The sequence below is a fragment of the Helobdella robusta genome, assembly GCF_000326865.2.
Source record: "Helobdella robusta unplaced genomic scaffold HELROscaffold_3, whole genome shotgun sequence".
Classification (NCBI taxonomy): domain Eukaryota; kingdom Metazoa; phylum Annelida; class Clitellata; order Rhynchobdellida; family Glossiphoniidae; genus Helobdella; species Helobdella robusta.
This window is the reverse complement of record NW_008704501.1, coordinates 3,195,713-3,219,145: the sequence shown is the minus strand read 5'-3', so window position 1 is coordinate 3,219,145 and position 23,433 is coordinate 3,195,713. Positions and strand designations below refer to the sequence as shown.

Here is a 23,433-nt window from a genome sequence, read left to right as displayed (position 1 = left end):
TGCCAGACACGGAACGCGTGATATTAATTGATACATACACTTATTTGTTGTTTCATATCATTCACCATTGTTGGCACATGTTGCAAATCTGCTCTTGATTTGCTTTTAAAAATACTTATCAATTGAAAAATCTGAAATATCTGTAATGTGATAAAATTCGTCAAATGATTTTAATTTGATGTGCTCTTGTTCTATAAATTTTGTGAAAGTATTGCATGCATCTTACTTTCCAACATATTTAAAGTGTAAAAATGTATCATTTCAGTTCCATTCTTGAACATTCCAGCACGAGTATCAGTTGTATCTGCATTTCTCTATTTATATATGAAATTTGTTACGTTCGTTCATATTTTTTTTCTGTGTACAGTTCATTTATATACAGTAGTTTGACTAACGTGTAATAAGAAGTGTTTTGCATAGATTGGATAAGTTTGGTTGCGTATGTTATGATTGGAAAAGTTGTTTTTGGTTGTGCATAAGTCCGGAATAACAATGCTATCAAATCTCAGTAAATAGGCTTTGAAGTGTTTTTCAACAAGTTTTCGTTTCTGAAATTTTCAAATAACTTTGTTGAATATGTTGTTTACATTCACGGCAAATTCATTGTGATGAAAGTGAGCGCTCTTTAAACGAATGCATTGAATTCAATTCCATCGCTGACTCATACATATTTTTATCAGCACATTGAGTTACATTACATTAGTTCGCTTGCATTCCTCAGTGACGAGACACTGCAAATTTATTGCCGTGCCAATCGTGTCGGACTACTTCATTGAGTTATTAGTTAAATTTTATTTATGATTTTAATGGCTTCTTCTTTAAAGAGATATTTTTCTAAATAGTTTATACTAGAGCTGTTTTTGTGCTTGTTAAGTTGTAATTTTTGTTAGTTAAAATCAAATGACATCCTGTATTTTATCTAGTCCCTTATTTTTCATCAACCGTCGTCTTTTAATATGCTCCAGGGCATATAAGAATACTTGCGGCATACATACATATATTTATTTTATTTTTATGCTTACAATAATTTTTATTTATACGTTTACGATACGTTATTTACAGTGAAAATTTAATTTAGGGTTTTTTAATTCTCGTTTTTATCAGATTTTGTAACCTACATTATATTTGTATCATCTTCACTCACATGAATCCTGCTATATCTTAAAAATTTTAATTTTATTAATTGCCTGAGTTTCAAGTTGAACTATACTGGCTCTTCACCCTCGTGTAATTATTTGGTGGATACAGTTAATGTATCATTTACAACTTCTCTCTCCACAAATATTCTACAAATGCCCTTTTAAGTTCTCACATATTTTTCTACTAATATTACTAACGCGTCACTTTTTTATGGCTATAGTTCTTTGTTTTTAAGTAAAAACATATGGGAAACATAGATTTGAGATTCATTCTTGACATTGGTTAATTTGCAACACTGTACAATTAATTCAGTTTTTGTTATACATTAGGTCAGATATTTTGATTCAATCAAATCAACTGTTAGTTGTTTTACTATGTATTCCATTTAATTGTTCCGAAAAAATTTTATTATTACATGTTGGTGATTTGAATGCAGTCAGTTATTAGATTGTTCATGATCTCATAAATAATGCAATTAACGATGTTAATTTTATCTGAGTTGTCAACTTGGGTTCTTTGAATCCTCTATTTTGTTTTAATTTTTTATTATAATTTATGGAGATATTTTAATTCTGTACCATGCCTTTTTCACTTTAAGAAGTATTTTGTCTATTATTGCGTTAGATGTTATCGAAACAGTTTATTTATTATGTGCACCTGTATAAACATTGCCGTTGTCGAGTTATAATGAAGTTTAGCTTGTTTAAATCATTTATTACCTTGTCCAACTAGGATGTTGCACAGTTGGTCTTTGTTTTTCTTACAGTTATTTCATTGTGGAAAGTTACCTGTAAGATACACATTTCATTTCGTTGGAGAATATAATCAGAACGAAATTTTCTGAAAAAACTTTTGTAGACTATATTTCATAGTTCCCCCTGCCTACATATTTTTCTCAGTCTCGACGAGATCATTTAACAATGCATCTAATATTTCCTTCGGTAAACCTAGTGAAACTGCCCATATGTTAACAATATTATATATATATATATATATATATATATACACACACAAATATATATATATTTGATAAAATCTACCCAATTTTTAGCTTTTGAAAGTTTACAATTGAGCTTTTCAATATTTCTAACAGTAATTTTATACTTATTATCCAATTTATTAAAATAAATAAGAAAGTCGTTGGTGTACGTTGTGAAGGCTATATTTCGATTTTACTCATCATCGGCGCTTATATAGGGATATTTCAAGGTTTTACAATTCTCTGTGTGTGCAAAGTGCTTTTATTCTGCTTTGTCCTGTTCGTTTATTAAATCTTTGTCCTGTCTGTTTATTATATCTTTGTTCTGTTCATTCTCTTTGCTTGTAAAGTCTTTCAATGATATTCTTCTGGTCGGTAATGATGTTGCTATTCTTTGCTGCTTGTTAATTTGCGGTTTTCTTAGGTCACTGAAGATCGCTTCAACAATTCTTAAATGGTTGGGGTTCTTGTTACCGTATATTATACTAGTATTGTTTACTAATATCTCGTGATTGGATCGTTTGATATATATATATATATATATATATATATATATTGCTGAGTTTTTGTCGTTCATTTAAAATTACGTTTATTGCCTGGAAGTCAGGATTATATATACACACACACACACACACACACACACATATATATATATATATATATATATATATATATGTTTGTTTTTACGTAAGCATTGTTTGTTTAGGTAATTCGTCAAGCAAATCTCACTTATCTTCCTGTTGATTTTTCGCTTCTGTTCAATTTTATCCGGTCATTTCAATTTAAATGGTTATTCACAATGTTAATTTATTAGCAATAAAAATTGTCATAAATCATATTTTTGGCGATATATTAATTTTTGCACCGACAAACCAATTTCTATTAACATTTTGTTCATTTCCTTATAAAGTCAATGCGTCCAAAGCTTCGTTTATCGTGTTTTGATCGTTCTCTTGTTAATTTTGTGAGTTGTGACTCACGATGATTCTTTTTTTTCGTTCGCTCATGCTAACTTCAGTCTTACCTTTTTCCTTCAATCCAAATCCTACGTCTGCACGCCCAATCTATATTCTTTTACATTTCCAAACCGCTTTAGTCTTCCCTTTCGAACTACCAAAGTGAAATTTTCAAAGTGCTTATCATTTTATCACCCCTATTAATTTTCACCTTTTATTTTCTTCTATAAATTCTCGTGACTTGTTTTTGCCAATTTATTCAACTATTTCGAAATCAGCGCTGAAGTTTCGTTTTTTACATCATGCAAATTCTTCCATATCTCTTATAACAACATTTTTATAAACAAAAACAAACTTTGAGAACACCCTAGTCTTGCTCCACGCAGGATCAACACTTAGTAATGCATCCAAACATTTATTCTAAGTAGGATTATCAAATCAGACAAGTCCCTTAACATCTCTCTTATCTCAAGTTGCTTAAATCAGAATTTGTATAGGAATTTTTATGAAAAATGTAAAATTTGTAATCATTAGCAGAAAAATTGTTTTGTAATAAAAAATGATTGAACGAAGTATAAATGATGTAAATGAATCAGAGTGATTTATGATTAAATAACTTCAGTCTCAGAAACAAATAAGATCTTCAACTATGAAAAAATATATTATCTTACCGAATAGTTAATGTTCAAGATGATTCTGCGAAAAAATAAAATAATTTTTATTGCCTTTACGTATCTTCATGACTTCTTAGCATCGGAATTGTGCTATAATACTGAAATTTGTCGTTGACCGGGGAGCAATTGTTTCACGTGCAATCATTGACATAACTGCTCTAAATAAGGTTTATAGGTTTACATTACAAAAAAGAGCAATAGGGTAATTTCTTTTAGTGAAAAAGTTCCATGCAATAGAAACGTTTACGATATGAATGTTATAAGCCAAATTTGTCCAAACTATCGTTCCCAGCTTACATGACGTGCGTGTGTAACTTACCCAACTTGCTTTGGATAGATCAAAATAGAGTATTTTAAACTTTGCGTCTAGACAAGTTTTTGCGACATGTTTAAAAGGAAGTTGCAAGCGTTGAATTTTCACACCCCTGATCAAGATTTAGAAGGCAAATAATTATTGTGTTTTTCTGTTAAAAACTATTTCTTATTACTTTTTTTTACAAGTGGATGTGCTGCACTGGCACTATGTGTTCTTTTGCTGGTGTGACAGTGCAACTAGTTATGGTATAGTAAGTAGATCAGAAGTTAGAATGGTTCTAATTCAATAATTCTTGAATATTGGCACGTTTGTTCCTATTAAAATTTTTTCTTTTAATTATTATTATTTTTTTAATTTTATTATTTAATTTTTACTTCCACTGAAAAAATGAAGCAGAAATTGAAACGTTATTAATGATTAATAACTCTACTCTCTCAACTCTCTAAACTAAGAATAATCCAATTCAACTTTTTAAAAACCTTTTAAAAAATGAAGAGTATATTATATGTTATTTTTAATGTATCTCTGAGTCTTAACTTTATTTCACAAAACCTTAGTACTAGTACTAGTAAAATAAAAAGAGTTTGTTTGCTAAATTATTAATCAATGATTAATCAATAACAAACTTTTTTGTTTGATCTAACATAACTAAACCATAGCACTACTTAAAATTTTGCTTGTTATGTTTTTTGAATTACATTTGAATTAAGTTAATCAAACTTTCCAGAAGAAAGTAATTTCAGAAACTTTGTTTGCTGGCTGGAAGACAAAAGAATAAATCATTATCAGCCCGATGATCGAGCTGGCTTGAGAAAAATTTGTGCTGGTGACTGGGAGAATCATTTTTTGAAGGTTCTGTTTATTTATTTTATATTCTTAATACTAACTTTATATTTTTTTAAATATTTTAATATATTTGAAAATGTCTGTTTTTAATTAATAGTTAACTAAATTGAAAATCTGCAAAAATTAATATACTAATTTAGAAATATACTTTTGTAATGTTGGCATATTTTTGCTTTGCTCAACTCAACAGTACCTAAATGATCTCGGTTGCCCAGTCGATAGTAAAGAAAAGATCTTGGTAATTAACTGGCTGCTGTCACTGGCTATTAGATTGGAATATGGAAATAAAAGTAGGACATTTATTATTTAATTTACATTTATTGAAATAAATTTAACACCCATTTTTTCAAATATTTTGAAAATGTGATTTTCAAAAATTTTAAACTTAACTAGCTTAATTTATATTTCATATAAAGTTTCATAATACAATTACAGTTAATAAGATGAAAGTTACATATGGTAGTGGATCAAGTTCTTGCAACCCTTTGGAGAATATGGACTGTTGGTGCATTTTCTTATTTCAATATAAAATTGGTTGATTCATTAATATTTGACATGCTTACATTTAAATTTAATTTGACCTATTAAGTTATCTTAGTCTAATGGGTATTATTTAATTATCTTAGTCTAATGTCACACTTTGTCTGTTGTCAATTTACCTACAATTTCAATAATCACATTTCCATATTTTTTTCAGTCACATCAGAGGAATTCAGAGCAGGTGTGACGTCACTGGGCAAGATGCTCAACATGCCACCTCACAATGATTCTCTCACTCTTCTCAGGGTTTGATGTGCTTTTGTTTGCTCTTTCAACAGTGCTGTTAAATGCTGAAACTACCGTATAACTCATTTTTAGTAGATTTATTTTCTCTATTGAAAAGATTTTTTATCTTTAGACAAAACCAAAACCCCTTCTTAACGTAAACAGTTTCATGATATGATAGATAGGATAGATGGCTCTTTCATGAAAAAACAACTTGCTTTACTGTTTTGGATATAATGTTGATGACAAATGAAATAGATAAATCTTAATTTTTAAACAGTGGTTTTACAATTTATCATGCAAATTTTTCCCAACGAGATATTTTTAATTTTTAGATTTTGGAGTTAATTTTTAAAATTTGACTTGGTTAATTCAAAAATATCATACATTCTGATTCATTAGTTCTCTAGATCTCTGACAGTTTGAAGTATAATTAAAGGTTATAGGTCATTTTCTCTCATGTATTATTTAAAGGTACCGGCAGTACACTCACTCACACACGCACACGCAACATATGTGAATACGTGCAAAATTACGCATCACATACGCATATGATAGGGATTTCTTTTTGAAATTGAACTCAGCCATTATTGCATTGCAGGGCATGGCACTTTTAACCGTTGCACCACCAATTTAATTGTTGTGAATATGTTTTTGTTAACCAGGCTATTTGCTTGCTAGTTAAAGAAAAACTATCTAAAGATGCTCTAGAGAGATTGAAAAAGCAAGGAATAAAGGTAATTTTGTTTATGCTAACTTTAAATCATTGATTAATTTTATATCCTTGTATTTTTATTTTATTTTCAGCAGGCAGCGTCGATATCTCTTGATAAAATTGATTTGGGTTTTGAAACTCCAGGTTTCAATTTACATATTTCATTACTTTAAAATTGAATGTTGTTGATAACTCTTAGATTTATAAACGTGTAATTGTAATGGCTACATAATATATAGTTGTTATGATCCCATTCTATTTTTCTTTGCGTAGATAACGGGACTGTAAAATTATGCTTTTTTCTTGAAATGCTTATTTAATTGACTATGTTCATTTAATTTGATAGATTTGATAACGAAAGAAGCTGGGAAGATTTTGCGCCTCTTATACTTGAAAGAGTTGAGAGAGCTGCAAGACTGCGCCAATGAAGCCATAGTTGCCGCGCAAGCCATTACCGCCAATCCAAAAACCGACTCGAGATTAGGAAAAGTCGGATCATAGAATTTTGTGACTAGCAATTTAACAATTGCTAGCAATCTAATTATTAAAAAATTATTTTTCGTTTTTTTCTTCAAAATAATTTTTTCCTAGCAAATTTTTATTGTTCAATATGTGTATAATTTTTATAAATTGTTACATTTTAATTTTGAAAATGCACCTATGAGTATGATTCTATGTATATGCCTACGGGTGTTTGAAAAAGTTTTTAGGGTTATTGTAAAGTATTTATTGTGAAGTATTAAAAATCAATCATTTGGATAAACATGGTTCCTTTCTTTTTTTCAGCAAATTATGTCTCAAATATTTTTTCTATTCGCTTATCTTTAGTCTTAATGGTTTCTCCTGTTGGCTAGCATGCTTTTGGTAATTGTTTAACATATATTTAAACTTATTTCCCTCATTCTTTACATTTACACTTATTTTTCGGCTTATCTGCGTAGTTGATTGACTACATTCTTTCAAGTTAGCCCCACCAATAAGCTGTCATATCCCGACCCTCGTACGTGTATAACATTGAACTAACTTTATTCATTCAAATCTGCTAAAATAATTAGTAGAGGCTGCTTGCTTGGCTTTATCAACGTGGACTCCATAGAGACTCAGCTATGGTCATTGAATACACATGCATACTTACACACAAATAGGCGAAAAAAATTTTTTTATTTTGAAAATCAAAAATTTAATTTTGCGGGCGCTTGTTTAAAAACGCATTGAATCCGCATCTGCGGCAAACCGCACAGAAAATCCGCGGAATTTTGTGAATTTTTTATCCGCGGTTGCGATGCGGTAACCGCGGTTTGAAACTGTATTGCGGATATCCGCTTAGGGCTCTAATTCAGGCCCAAATGATTCTTACCGAACATGTACATCACGACAAGCGAATTCTCATCCATCTCCGAATGAAGATTTTTGTCCATCTGCGCTAATTTTGTCTGTGAAATGAATAAGCGTGGATGGTGAAATTTTAAACTGGTAATGCCCTATCAAATCTCCCATTAAAATTTTCTGCAAGCAAAAAAAGCAACGACGTCACGCACCCATTATATAATGCAAGGAAACTCCAGCGGGTGATCGATTACAGCGTAAAAAGACGGCGTAATAAATTGCTTCCAAATCAGCATTCAGATCAAATGCTTCATTTCACTTCTGATGTGTAGTTCAATAGAGTGGGCCTAAGTCGTGTTAACCAAAATATTGAGGAATATTGGCAACTAATTTACGATTTTTGCTGTTTATGTGGAAATAATCAAATGAAGAGTAACAATATAATATCGACGCTGGATTCTTGCATGCATTTGCATTTGCACGGCTTGGGCCGTGACCAACAGGTTATTATAAGTAAGTAATATTTATTCTGTATTATGTATGGTAATAGGTAATAACCGCTGAGTGATTTTTTTAAATTTTTTTCAAAATAATTTAAACATAAGCTTACTTTTAAAATTAATCTAATCCACTTTTAAAATCTAAACAGTCCAAACGACCTGGACGATCATACACAAACAGATCATTGATCAATCAGTCCGGTTGCACACCTACTTGCATTCATTTATTTTTATATTTTTAATTTCACACGCATACTTGTCTATTCGTTTTGGTTTTCAGCAATTAGGTATGTTCAAATTTAATTATTATGCTCTTTCTACATTCAAAAGATTGCTTTCCGGTGATTTAATAAGTAAAAGTTTGAAAACATTTCCCACAATTCAATCTACAACAAAAACTAACCTGCGAGCGAGTTTACGCTTTTTTAGAACTTATCCGACAAAAACAAACAATGAGACAAGATCATTGACAAAACTTCTTCAAAAAGCAGCAGCAGGGCGTTTTGCATCAACAGACGTTCGCCAGCCCGCCAAAACTTTGTTCCCAGTAAAAGATTCAGTTTTGATTAAACGTTTACTTACGTTAGCAAAACCAGAAAGAGCAAGGCTATGTGGTTTGTTTTTACTTGAATTTAATTTTAATTTAAAAAAAAAACTAAGCACAAAATTATTATATTATTTTATTTGTTCTATTTTATATTTGTATTTTTCTTTTCATCATGTTTGTATAATAAATATTAAAAAATGTATATGTATGTGGTCTTTTTATAATTTTTTTTAAATTATTATTTCGGACCTAACCATAAGTCATAAGATAATCCTATGAAACTTATTTCTCATTATATTATATCACTGAAACAGTTGCATTGACCTTATTGCTCATCTCGAGTTGCGTTACTCTGGTGGTTCCCTTTGGGATTGGCAGGGTGATTGACATCATTTACACGACATCTCAGGAGGAGGTTGTTGACAAGCTGTCCAAGTTTTGTGGAGGCCTTCTGTTCATATTTGTGATAGGAGCAATTGCCAATTTTGGTAGAATTGTAATAATGCAAACATCAGGTAGTAATTTTTTTATTCCTTTTCATGTAAAAATGTTTTGAAATTATTTCAGTAAACCAGATTAGCTTAGTTTATGTTAATCAAATGAAAAAGTTCATTTGTAATATTAAAAATGTAATTAGTGCAATATAATTTGTAATTGAAAAGTTTTTTAAATGCGATGAAATCATTATTTTTAAAATATCTCTTCGGATACATATCATCATTGAGTTTTTGTCAATTATTTCAGGAAACAGAATAATCAAAAGATTGCAACAGACATTATTTGGTTCATTGATGAAACAAGATATATCATTTTTTGATAAAAACAAAACAGGTTTTGCTTATTTCGTTTGTTAAACATTAAAATTTATTTACAATTAAACCATGTTTGTATGGGGTCAATCACCTAATTTATTTTTTAGTTTTGTAATGTGATATGACTTTGAACATGATTAAATGTGATGATATTAAGCATGATTAAATGTGATATGATATTGAATGTGATTAACAGGAGAGTTAATGAACAGACTATCAGTGGACACAGCTTTGGTTGGCAACACATTAACAATGAATATATCAGACGGTCTGAGATCAGTTCTTCAGGCCTTTGGTGGTGTTTCATGGATGGTAACAACTTTTTTATTTTTCTCTAGTTGATGTTTTTATGTTTTATTTTTATAACACTCATATGAAATTCGAATTGAAAGGTATACACCTGTCCCCAGCTGGCTGCCATCTCCATGTGCATCGTCCCTCCACTTGCCATCCTCTCCAGATTGTATGGAAGGTTTGTGAAGAACATAACGACGAGCGTCCAGGAGGCTCAAGCGTCTGCTGCCGAGGTGCCTTTTTTTATTTTTTTAACCATTTCTTTTAACATTATTATTTAAATTTGTTATGCTTACACATTTGTTTGATTGATATTTCGAGTTTCAATTTTTTAAATTTCGTATTAAAAAACTACTTTAAGAATTTTATAGCATGACATTATAAAAAAACAAGAAGGAAGTTCAAAACAAGCACTCTTATGTTCAGTCGATGCCTTATTGAAAGAGTTCTTTTCTAATAACTAAACGGTGTGTGGGCAAACAATCACGCAACACTTAAACCGTTACGCTTGATCCCGACTGCACTTGATCCTGACAACGCTCAACCTTACTACATTTGGTCACGAATTATTGGATTAATTTACTTCATTTTAACATCCCCAGTGACAACAGTGACTACATTATAATTTGGTGCATGTTTTTATAAAGTTTCTATAAAATAAATTATAATTGATTTTCAAAAATAGTTCTTATCCAACAAAGTGATTTAAAAGCGTTCTAACTTTCTTCTAGATTTTTCATTATGTCAATGCAAAAATACTTTTCCAGCTTACACTTTATATCGTAAAGTAAATTTCCAGAAAATTTAAAATAATTTTGTTTGGAAGCTTGAGTTTTTTTTCATTTAAGCCGAATAAAGTTTTGGTATAAAAATTTTTTATAAAATTCTGAAACTTTTGAACGAAAGTTCTCAGCAGTAGTTAAACGAGTAACAATTAATTCATATCTTATTATCGATCATATCTACCAAAATGCTTAAATACTGATATCATTACATTAAATTTAAACAAGCATTACAAGAATGTAATAATTTATAAAAAAAAAATAAATAAACGAGTTAGTTTTTTTTAAATTATATATTTCTAGCATATCTATTATTTTCCTATGCAGATAGCGGAAGAAAGAATATCAAACATCAGAACGGTGCAGGCTTTTGTTCAAGAGCAGAAGGAAAGAATGCTTTACAATGAAAAACTCAATAATGTTTTGGCTCTTTCATTCAGGGAAGCCATCGCAAAAGGAGTATTCTGGGCTTCGGTCAGTGTACCATTGCACCAACTCTCTTATAATACATAGAACTATTTCTTAAGTTTTTTTAAACCGTTGTTAGAATATTTTGAAATAACCTTTCTGTATTATTCCCTAATTATCTTTGTTGTATTTCAAATACACCAGACGGGTTTTTCAGGCAATCTGACCGTTTTGTTGTTGTTTTATTTTGGTGGAAAAATGGTTAGCACCGGAACGATCACAGTTGGTGAGCTGTCATCGTTTTTAGTGTACGCTGCCTTCGTTGGAGTTTCTATTGGAGGTTCTCTTGTTCATTGTTTTGTTAGTGCATAGGGCGTAGTTTTTAAAATGATCGTTGAAATTCTTAACCAGGAATCAGTTCCTTCTATGCAGAATCCATGAAAGGAGTGGGATCGAGTACAAGGATATTTGAATTGATTGATAGAAAACCCACCATACCAGATAAAGGTGAATCTGTGCGATTATTTTGTTAGAAAATATTTTATCGAAATGTTCATTCATATTTAATGCACCAGGTGAAATCATACCCTCCAAGCAACTTAAGGGTAACGTGAAATTTGACAACATTCAATTCTCGTATCCCCTTCGTCCTGGAGCTGGTATCCTGCACAATTTGAACTTGTATCTTCCCTCTGGTTCCGTGACTGCCATCGTTGGTCCCAGTGGATCGGGCAAATCAACGCTGGCCTCTCTTTTGTTGAGATTTTATGACCCCGTTAGCGGGTCAGTGGTCTTGGATGACATGGACATTAAAACTCTCAACACTCACTGGCTTAGAAAGAACATGTCTATTGTCAGCCAGGTTGGTGTCGTCATTGCCGTCATGCAAACAATCTGAGTGTCGTTGTTGCAATCATGAAAAAATTGTGAAGCATAAACATCTGATTTTCACAATTTAATAAATACAACTGTGTTACATTTTCGTATAAATCATCTCCTTAGGATCCAATACTGTTTTCAACTTCGATAGCCAACAACATATGTTATGGGGCATCTGATGCAGACAATGTCTCATCCGATCAGATCATAGAAGCTGCTTGTAAAGCTAATGCTCATTCATTTATTGAAAAGTTTCCACAGGGTTACGACACAATGGTAGGAGAGAGAGGCATCATGCTCTCAGGTTGCCCACACGTTTCATTGTTATAACTCTCTCTGACTCTGACATTATATATGCACATATACTTAGTGTATATTAATTTCACTGAATCTCAAGATTTTACTCACTGCGTTTCTATATGTAACTTAAATTTCCTCAAATAACTCGTACAAAATGCATTTGGATATGCCAGGCTAATCTTTTATATTTACAAAGCATATTGAACTCCGAAGTATCAGCTTAAACCTGGTACTGGAAATGAATGTGTTCAATGCACCGAATATTTGGAGTTTTTTTTTAATTGAACAGGTGGACAGAGGCAGCGAATAGCTATCGCCAGAGCAATAATTAAGGTGATCTTTTTATAATTTGTGATTTCGACTAATTAGAATACTTACGTATGAATATAGTTAGTTCATGCTTTAAATTTTCTCACTAATCTTTTTTAATTACCTTCTAATTCCGTTAAACAGAATCCAAAAATACTTATTCTGGATGAGGCAACAAGGTAATTTTTTGCATTCATTTTCTTGTTCACGTCGTTATGCAAAAAGCAATCAGAAAATTGTTCTTAGAGCTCAAGATGATTTTTATTCATTTTGGATGAAATTTTTTTCGTACTAAATGTTTTGGACCAAATATAATCCATCTGATGTATTTATAACAAAATGCGGAAAGATTTATAAAGAATGATGTAGCATCTGATGGTCCTCACATGTTTAAGTAGAGTACCTCACCAATGTGTGACTGAAAGTGTTTAAATTTAAAAATCATTTGCTGAATGAACTGTATAAATATATGTAAATATAAACTAAAAATATATTAAAATAATAAATTCAAATTAAATGCAATTATAATAATTAAAACAAAACATTCATCAAGTGCATTGGATGCCGAGAGCGAGCACTTGGTGCAGGAAGCCTTGGTGAGGGTGATGGAGGGAAGAACGGTGTTGGTCATCGCCCACCGACTGTCGACTATCAGGAGGGCCCAACAGATCGCTGTGCTCGACGGCGGCAAGGCCTGTGAGATCGGAACGTATGAAGAACTGATGAGCAAGGAGGGCGGTCCATTCAGAAAGTTGGTCGAGAGGCAGATGGGGTCCGGAGTTTATGTCAATGGTGCGATTAATGGTGGAAATGATAATTTAAATGTTGAAAGATGATGTTCTTTGAACTGGCTTCATCTTTTATGTTTTTTTAAATAATTTGTATATATCGTTTTTATTGTTCTAATCTAACCAGAAACCTGCCTGATCATTCATTAACAGCAATCATGAAACGCATCATTGAGTAGTAGAGCTTTTATGTATTTGATAAAATTAGAACATATGCTGGTTCAATAAGGTATAATAACCACAAAATGTATGATAGGTATATGTTGTTTATAATACTCAGTGTGTGTGTGTATGTATATATATATATATATATATATATATATATATATATATATATATATATATATATATATATATATATGTTGGTAATAGACCATAATTTTTACAATTTTCTATAAATTCTACCGGATGTTGGTAATAGACCATAATTTTTACAATATTCTATAAAATTCTACCGGTAGAATTTATAGAATATATATATATATATATATATATATATATATATATATTAATATCAATATATAACATCGTATTGACATGTATAATGATCTGCTCACATTGCATGAATGCAAAAAATATGCAACCGAATATATGAAAACCAAAAAAGTAAATCATGATAAATGGAACATGATGCATAAGCAACAAACATAAATATAAGATAATATTATTTCAAACCAACTTCAGAACATCAGAACAATAACAACGAAAACAATAACAAGTTTGACGATATAATGAAAAAAATATGAAATATCATGATGAGTTATTTGCACTTTGTGACTAGACAGTTACATATTTTGATTATATTTTAATATTTTAATTTTATGCCAGTGAAAATTTGTTCGATCTTACATTTTACTACGAAATTTATTATTTAATACCACCAAACTATTCTATCGTCAACAAAGTATTCACCACCACCACATTGAAAACATTATGCGAATGTATTGGAAAAGTATCAATAAATTATTAATAAAATTGCAAACCAGTGTAATAGAAATAATCTTCTTGAAATATAGAAAAATTCTCGTCAGCAATAGAAATTTTAAAAAATGTCTCAGGCGATTAATGTAAACATTAAACCAACGTTCAATAAATACGTATCTTCTATTTCACTTTGTGTCAAGCTCAAAATTTTGTAAAAGTTTTTAAAAATCTTTTTTGAATAAACAATCGCTACAAAATTGTTATACTTGCCATAGCCATGGAATTTTAGACTGGGATTGCTCTACTAACCTCAATGGAAGCAAGCAACATTTCATTGCACTTGATACAGAGATCTGATCCTGCCTTAACTCTCATTCAATGCTACGTAATCTCTCCTCCCACACCGAGGTTTTTCTTTTATAATTTAACTTTCTTAGGGTCACCAAATTGATGACCAACAGAAAAAAAACTCAACTAAAAATAAATCGCTAACAATATCATCGTTATGAGCATGACGACTGATATGAGTAACCAAATCTCCTCTATAAGCATCAAGTTAGAAGGTAGGAAAACGACACGTTGTCAAAAAAAAGATATTCAAATGGGCTCACACACGAGTTTGAACATTGAAATACAATTTGTTCATAAAATACAATACTTCGTGCTGATGAATAAAAATCGTTGTACAAGAAGAAATTATTTACGTCCGTGACAGCAGTGATAAAAGCAATTGTGATTTTGTGAGGTTAAAATACAGCGTTGACAGAACAACAATATGATTTAAATGAAATTATATGACGATGGAACGGTGATATGAAAGTTTGATGATTTCATTCACGTGATGAGATTTTTCGAGTGACGATAATACATTGATATTACGATTGTTTGATGATATATTTCATATGATACAATTTTGTGGGTGATGATAACACATTAATATCATGATTGTTTGATAATATATTTCATATGATACAATTTTGTGGGTGATGATAACACATTAATATCATGATTGTTTGATGATATATTTCATGATACAATTTTGTGGGTGACGATAGCACATTAATATCATGATTGTTTGATGATATAACTGAAACAAAACGATATGACAATGATGACATTTCAGTTCAGCGATAAAATATTTACCAACTCGGATTCACAGTGATGGCACGCCTTGCTTACTTATTATGAAATCCCAAACCTGGGAATCCTTATTGAACTCGCACGTCTGCACGTTCAGACCTCTCAATTCGAAGTCGGCGCTGTCGATGCAGAGTTCGTTATCCTCGACGTTCATGAATTTGTTGTTGCTGTACAACCAGTTCTGAAAACGTGTGTGGTGATCGATCGATTGATTGACTAATTATTCTTAACTGATGTTGATATTATTACGTACCTCATGAAATGTCGACTAAGCAACACTTCAGTGAGATTAGGAGAAATATTTTGATCGTTGCAATGGGTGAAAAATGCAACAATCGAGAAGAATTTGTTACAGAAATTTGATGAAACATTTTAACAAAACAGCACACAACACAAAATCATCCAACATATCGCATTTATGTAACAATAACAGTTGAGTGAACCGCAACGTTATCAAACAGGAACATCACCTTAGAAGACAACCTGTCACGCAACAACACACACACAATGACAAATAACACATTTCACATTGAAAAAAGGCACGACAACGAACAACGCAACACACGTCAAAACAACACACCTGTTTGGTATCATCTGGATGGCAATCTTGCAGCAGCAACGTGCTTCCTGGATGCTCGTCCACCAGTGTGATGCACAGGTCAAAATGTTTTATCTTCTTATCTCGAGTTAGTGACCAATCCTGCGGACATTCAGCTACATTTAATGAGTCATGTATCATTTGGTTTCTCTAATTCAAATGTCTCTCAGCATCGATTCATGTTGCTTCTTTTGTTAAATTCGTCTTTTAAAATGGTCGAAAATGATGAAATGAAAACTTTGAAAGAATGTTATGTCGTTCCATCAATTATACACGACACAAATCCTTCCATAGACGTTTCAACAAAACCTTCCAGACTCCATAGTCTTCACCTCAACGAAACATCCCGAGACGTCCCAACGAAACATCCCGAGACGTCGCAACAAAGCATTCCATAGATCGTTTAATACACAAAAAAAAATTGAAAAAAAAAGTCAACCTGGTTTCCACCAGTGTAATGACACGCAAACACGGTGACGATTTCATTCTTGCTGTGTCCCATTGTGTCGATGCAGAGGTCTGATTGCTTTATGAAACCAAGCTGCAAGTCCTCACTGCTTGGGATCCTGCGCGGCAATGTGGGCGTTTGTTTTGCGGTCAATGAAAGTGAAATGTGAGGATGGAGTAGTTTAAAGGAAAAATTAAAAGAGAATCACTTGAGTTCGGGGTAGACGTTCTCCAGGTACCACTTGAATGGCTTGCAGTGCAACTTGTTTCTCAACTCCAATCTACTGCTCACACTAGTTAAAAAAAATTGACAATACAACATCACGGCTTCATTGACTTCCAACTGAAGTAGTCAGTAATGAAATTAGACTTAAAAATGGGCGTTCCCGAAGTTGATTTGGAACGAGGTGAAGAACTTGAAAATTGAGACCCGATGCACCGGGGATGGAAAAAGAAGAAACCGATATCGGGGTCGGGAATTCCCGCATAATACACGTCCTACCTCGGGGAACCGGGTCTCTGGACGCAAAACGATGATTGATTGATGACGATATGCCTACAGACACTCACGCCACGCATGTTAGTAGATTTTGTAACAGAAAATAATAATTAAAGACACATCAATCTGTCAAATAGTTCAATTGATACAAGCCGCATAAACTTCTTTTACACTATCCTGTATACACAAAATTATTTGCATAAACAACGTAAACATTAAAAATGTAAAAATTGATTGAAGTCAAAATGATTAAATACAATGACAGAAATATTTTAGACTTGAAAAAAAATGAAACAGGAAGAACCGGAAGATAGATTGAAAAATAGCAGAGAACGAACTCTCCATAGTGAACAGTCCTTGCAATGGGCACAGTGGCGTAGTAGTACATCTTGTATTCATCCATCCACACTTCGGCTGCTCTTCTCGTGTTTCTGGAAAAAAAATATTTCGACTTCATTTATCGAAACCCTATCTCAACCATATTTCCTCTCGGCTTTTCCACTGCAAACTTTTTCTTTTTCATCATCTTCAACTCCACACTCATGTGCACACGCACACACACACAGGTACACACAAACACGCACTAACTTAATAACAACATTGCCACCACCTCCAGGAAACGTATATGGATGTTGTTTGCGAAAGACGTGACCCACTCGACTGCATGGTAGAATCTCCAAACTTCCATGACACTGCCATATACGGAATGATATCTCTGTGGTATTTCAGATGGTACTCATTAAATTGTATTGATTGAGATGGTATTTTTTACGTGGTATCCATTAGGTGGTGCCCATTGGATGGAGTATTAATTAGATGGTGTTCGCTGAGATGCTATTTGGATTTAATTGAGATAGTAGCATCCACAATCAGATGTTATTTAAACAGCTAACTAACTAACTTACAAAAAAGGAAAACCAACCAAATAATTATCTAATTTCACAACTAACATACCAATTAGTCAGTCAACCAACCAACCAACCAACCAACCAACCAACTAATCAACCAAACAACCAACCAACCAGCCAACCAACCATCCAACCAAACAACCAACCAACCAACCAATATTTTCTCCTCCCCACACATCCATCAAAGTGTCATACTTTCCGATTTCTTCAAAAAAAGATTTGTCGATGGCAAACAATCCGCCAGCAATGACCGGTGTCCTGCGCGTGCATTGTATCATTTATTGGCTGCTTGTCGTGTTGTGTCTGGTCCTCCATGCAACAACAGAGACACCAATAATAATTCATTAAAAAATATATAACAACAATAAAATGAAGTAAAAACGTTATTGAATATTGTTACAAGTGGTTTGGAGCTTATAATTTACATATGTAATTAATTCAATAGCAGCCTATATTTTATGATATCAGAGCTCATTATTGTTTTGTCTGCTGTATATATTAAAGGTAGGAAATTCATCGAGTAAGAGTTCTCTAAAACTTTTAAAATGCATCTGCGTTGGTTGATCACAAATAAATCAATTGAAAGAAAAAACAGTTATTATCAATTAGATGTAAAATATACACAGCCAAAAAAGCAGAAACGTAATTGAATTTGAAGTAATTGCAAAACAAAACGAAACAACAAAAAAAATGGAGGAAAGTTGATTGAGGTGGACGGACAGACTTGATGGGAGATGTGGGATTGTTCAGTTGGGTGTTCAACTCGTTCTTAGTCAGGAAGTCCCACTTGAACACCAGGTTCCAATCAAAGCCACCTTTCAGATTGGAAGAGGCAGCAATGTATTGAAAGTTGTCTGTGCTTATGACGTCAATGATCGGACTCACCACTCTTGTCCTATTCTTTGTTCGATCAGGGATTCATCAATAAAAAACAATTCTGTACAATTTGATATAACAATATTTCCAATAAACATCTGCGACAACATCATCAACATAACGTTAGCAGAGCATCACATAAAATTGGACATCAACCTCTGCAACTCTTTGCAGTAGTGGTTCCAACCATCCAACATTACATTCACAATGACTGTCCAGGAAGACCAGCACATCTCCTGTCGCCATGTTGGCCCCTCTAACTCGAGATCTGATCAAACCTGCATCAACAACATCCACATTGTTTAGAACAGTGAGACAAAAATCTTACTACAAAACCAAATAGTCTCATCAAAGAGTCATTGGAGTACTAATAAAAACATCAGTATTTAAATTGATTATGATGAAATCATAATTAATTAAATTAATTAATTTAATTAATCAGCTACCCTGCCTCTTCTCATTTCTCAAAATTCTCAACTTTTTAATCTTCATCAGATCTGTACCATCATCAACTGAAAATATTAATTTTTTTCTCCATTATATAAAAATTATTAGGAAAGAAAATGATGTTAGCATGAACACGAGTAAGATTTCATGTTGAAAAGTGCTCCGCAGAACATTTTTATACAACTCTTCATTGTCAATAATGTAAATTATTACGCCTAACAAGCTTCATTTGAATCATAATTTTCCAGTATCACATCATCTCTTAACATACATCAGCACAATCTGACAACGTTTCAAAACATACATCAGCACAATCTAATGATCTATCTTAATGGTTGTAAGAGAAAAAACATTTTAAAACTAAAGATCATCAGTAATAATACCATGAATACATTCAAATATTTTAGAATTATTATCATTATTATTATTAATAATACTATAATGGTACATAGCTATTATTTTACCAGCACAATTTCAAAACATTAAAAAATCCCACAGACCACTTTCACTAGAGTCATCCACAACAATGACTTCGGCTATCAAACTGTCTGGACTTCTGTTGAAAACACTGAAACATAATTTTTCATAAAAATTATTACATTGACAAATTCATTATTATATTCCTTGTATAAAGTTTAGTGCTAGAAAATTTAAAACCCATAAAATGAATAAATAAATAAAATTTGTGTGGAAATAAAAAAACATTTATTATGAATACCTAGCAATAGTGCGAATCAATGTAGACCTTGCTTCATTGTGGTAAGTTATAATTATACTGGCCAATGGAAGCTTATCTACATCATAATGAACACTATGACATCTGCAAGTCGAATAGAAACATTTTTTCAAAGTTTAATGAAATGATCACTGATATTTATAATTTTGTGTTTGAAATTACTGAGAGTGTCTTGTATCAGGAATGTCTCTTGTCATTCCAATGTTATCGCTGGCCTCCTGGTTGAATTTATGCTTCAAAAATGCATCTTGCTGCTGCACTAGTTGGGTTTTTTCTAAATATTCTTTAGCATTAAATTCTGACAATGGCAACCTATCATCTTTAATGGTGGGTCTCACTCGATAAGAATGCTTTGAATTCCAAAAAATAGAGTCAACAATATGCTGGCTTTTCAAATTTTCCTGTAACATTCAAGTTTTAAATTTGTACTGCTATCATAAGATTAGATTAAATTAAACATTAAAATTTAATTAATGACTAAATTAAATTATTATTAATATTTAATTATGATTTATTTAATTAATAACTTCTTAATTAATTATTCCAAATTGCTAATAATGATCAGGATCTCCACAACATCATTCAATGTAATAAAATATAATTATAATTTATAATTATAATAAATAAAGAACAAAAAAATTACATTTTAATTTTATTAATTTAATTTAAATATTAAAATAAATTAAATTACATTAATTAAATTAAATTAAAAAATTGAAAATTGCAAAAAAAACCAAGAACCAAGAAAAAACACTAACCTCCGGATTAAAAACATAAAAATAAAACAAGAAAGTGACAACCACCAAGGCGATCAACAGAAAAATTCTCGAATTACGTTTCATTCTTTTTTTTAAATTTAAAATGAAAACGAAACACTAAGACTACAACAAAATCCACTTTTTGCCACAACAGCGGTGCGACTAAAACTTCAAATTTTGTAACATTTAAAAAAAATCACATGGATAAACCATATAAGAATAAATATAACGGCCTTCGCTCATTTTTGACGGTCGAACAAAGAGCTTACTTTCGGAGGGAAGTTGGAAGGTGATTTTTTATCGCCCAAGTCAAAAGTTACGATCGTATATTTAATAATTTCTGAATATTGCTTTTATTTAAAATTTCAAAATGTTTTAAAAGGTGATACTAGATGCTGTTTTAGGATAGATATTGCTGTATGACGGGGTAATCTCGGAGACGGCAAAGTGGTTTTTCCAGCAATATTTATTTATAGTCAACAGTTTAAAGAGACTCATAAGATCCTCCCACGGTACAACTAAGTTAAACTAAATAATAAAAGCTTATAATAAAAGTTAAAAATAAAAATTTTAAACCAATTTTTACTAGAAAAACCACAAAACCTCTATAAAATATGATACATTACAAAATGTGTAACAAAATTTTAAACGTATCTGTTAAAAAGATAGTTTCACTTTTAAAACAAATTATTAATTTTTAGAAACTTGCTTCCAGAGGTAACTTGCCATTGAAAAATTTTTCAATGTTAAAACGCTGGTAGGGCGCTTCCAGTTATATAATTCCATGATTTTTACTTCATAATCGGCGGATAGATCTATTTAGTTTTAGAAATTGAACTATAACATTTCTCAACGGGTACAAAGCAAGGGGAGGCCTATTTACCAGCATACAACACCTTCTTATGGGTTGAAGCGGAGATATGCAAAGAGCCTCAATTTTTTCAACTTTTAATTATTTTCAGTAATGTCTCCCCTTGCTCCAAACCACATAACTAGAATAATAGGACTAATCGATCAATTCGATCTATCGGTCGGGCTATTTGTCGTGCTTGGATTGTTGGCTTACGAAATTGCATGGATTTTAACGAGCAAGCTAAATGAGATATTTACTTGATTTAATATGCTTAAAACATTGTAGTAATTCTATTTAATTTTAATAATGATTAATAGAATTACGTATTATTAAATTATTTTTGTTAATTTGAATATAAAAATTGCTTTTGGTCCGGTGAATTCCGGTGGCTTACTGAAACCGAAGGTTGGCTTAGTAGGATTGAACCATAGTCACCCTTTTTTTTACACTATTCGATCATGTTAAAAATTGGTTTGCTTATGAAATAAACGGCCTAAATAAATCAAAATTGTTATTTGAACAACTATCTTCATTATATTCAATGAATATTTTACATTCTGCTGGTGCTCATAAGAAACTGGCTGCTGAAATCATACGTTGGCTTACAGCAGTGGCTTACAGGGTTTCATAGAACTCTTACGATAGCACTTTTTTGTACATATAATGCTTTAAATAAATCAATATATTCATATCACAATTATTTTTGTCAATATAAATATAGAAATTGCTTTTGTCAGATGAAAAAGCCGTAGGTTGGCTTAATCGGATTTTTTCTCATGTATACAATACTATGAGATAAATCAATCAAACAATCAGTCAGTCGGTCGGTCGGTCAGCCAGCCAACCAGCCGTCATATATGTATATATATATATAAAGTAAGGAAGAGAGAGAGAGAGAGAGAGAATGAGACAAGAGGTATGCGTAAAAAATAACGTTTCAATAAATAGATAAAAATATACAATACACATACACGCACACACACACAAACAAACTCACACACACACACACACACACACACACACATATATATATATATATATATATATATATATATATATATATATATATATATATATAACGCTTGTATTAAAAGAAGAATGCAAGCTTTTGAAATGCATAATGAGAACAACTATTTTTATTTCGTTGTTGTTGTTGTATTTATTATTATATTGTTGCTATTGTTGTTCGTTGATGGTGGTTGTGATTATGATGATCGTCATCATAGTTAACAAGATTAACAGTATAGCATATTTAAAATACATTGACAGAAATGACATGAATGTTTATTGTACTGCGTATATATGATGGCAGTATGTATGTATGCGTGTATGTATGTATGTTTGTATGTATGTGTGTCTGTGTCTCTTTGTACATGTTTGTATTCGAGATTTTAGTATGAAAAGAAAAACACAACAGTTGCTTTTATTTGACATCATCAAAAGATGAAAAGTGACAAAATTAAAATTTGTTAAATGTCAATTTTTTAAAAAGTTCAGATTTTAAACAAACAAATATAACAAAATATCGATCGATAAAAAATAATTATCACGAAACATGAATATTTAGTAAGGACAGTTCACAGCATATCATAATGACTAAACCAACATACCAAACAGAAATTATTCATGCATGCATATATACAAAGTAAATCAGGAAATATCCAAAAATTATATAACCAAAATAAGAAACTAGAAACCAGTCAACATTTTACAAAAAAATAAATAGACATTATTAAAAAGATTGTTCAAAAATGGTAAAATTTAAGGCGACGACAAAAAAATTGTAGTTTGTTTTGTTGGTGTTGTGCGGTGCTAAGAAGCGAAAACAAACACACCACAAAAAAAATATTAAAAAGTCGCAAGAATAGTAGTCAGTCACCTACCTACAATTAAATTACTCTCAGGGCCCTA

General features: G+C 31.5%; 3 protein-coding genes across 3 annotated transcripts; 2 read left to right on the top strand and 1 right to left on the bottom strand.

Annotated features, from left to right (window-relative positions):
* Positions 1 to 4,452: 4,452 nt before the first annotated feature.
* On the top strand, positions 4,453 to 6,892 carry HELRODRAFT_161308 (hypothetical protein; the record flags this gene model as incomplete). The annotated part of the gene is made up of 8 exons (XM_009021239.1): positions 4,453 to 4,471; positions 4,793 to 4,917; positions 5,102 to 5,201; positions 5,347 to 5,412; positions 5,609 to 5,697; positions 6,342 to 6,413; positions 6,484 to 6,535; positions 6,738 to 6,892. The coding sequence occupies 8 exons, from the start codon at positions 4,453 to 4,455 to the stop codon at positions 6,890 to 6,892; spliced, it is 678 nt and encodes a 225-aa protein (XP_009019487.1).
* Positions 6,893 to 8,391: 1,499 nt separating this feature from the next.
* Positions 8,392 to 15,577, top strand: HELRODRAFT_94381 (hypothetical protein). The gene is made up of 14 exons (XM_009021238.1): positions 8,392 to 8,831; positions 9,079 to 9,279; positions 9,509 to 9,595; positions 9,773 to 9,888; positions 9,969 to 10,103; positions 10,980 to 11,126; positions 11,265 to 11,400; positions 11,472 to 11,567; positions 11,636 to 11,922; positions 12,063 to 12,243; positions 12,529 to 12,572; positions 12,693 to 12,727; positions 13,102 to 13,647; positions 13,813 to 15,577. The coding sequence occupies exons 1-13, from the start codon at positions 8,507 to 8,509 to the stop codon at positions 13,382 to 13,384; spliced, it is 2,073 nt and encodes a 690-aa protein (XP_009019486.1). The 5' UTR covers positions 8,392 to 8,506; the 3' UTR covers positions 13,385 to 13,647; positions 13,813 to 15,577.
* Positions 15,414 to 20,321, bottom strand: HELRODRAFT_65176 (hypothetical protein; the record flags this gene model as incomplete). Its single annotated transcript, XM_009021237.1, has 13 exons — positions 15,414 to 15,581; positions 15,981 to 16,100; positions 16,438 to 16,564; positions 16,655 to 16,738; positions 17,283 to 17,395; positions 17,541 to 17,659; positions 18,007 to 18,110; positions 18,577 to 18,752; positions 18,885 to 19,006; positions 19,175 to 19,240; positions 19,676 to 19,743; positions 19,894 to 19,995; positions 20,074 to 20,321. 13 exons carry the CDS (start codon positions 20,319 to 20,321, stop codon positions 15,414 to 15,416), a joined length of 1,617 nt encoding a protein of 538 aa, XP_009019485.1.
* Between the last annotated feature and the right edge of the window lie 3,112 nt (positions 20,322 to 23,433).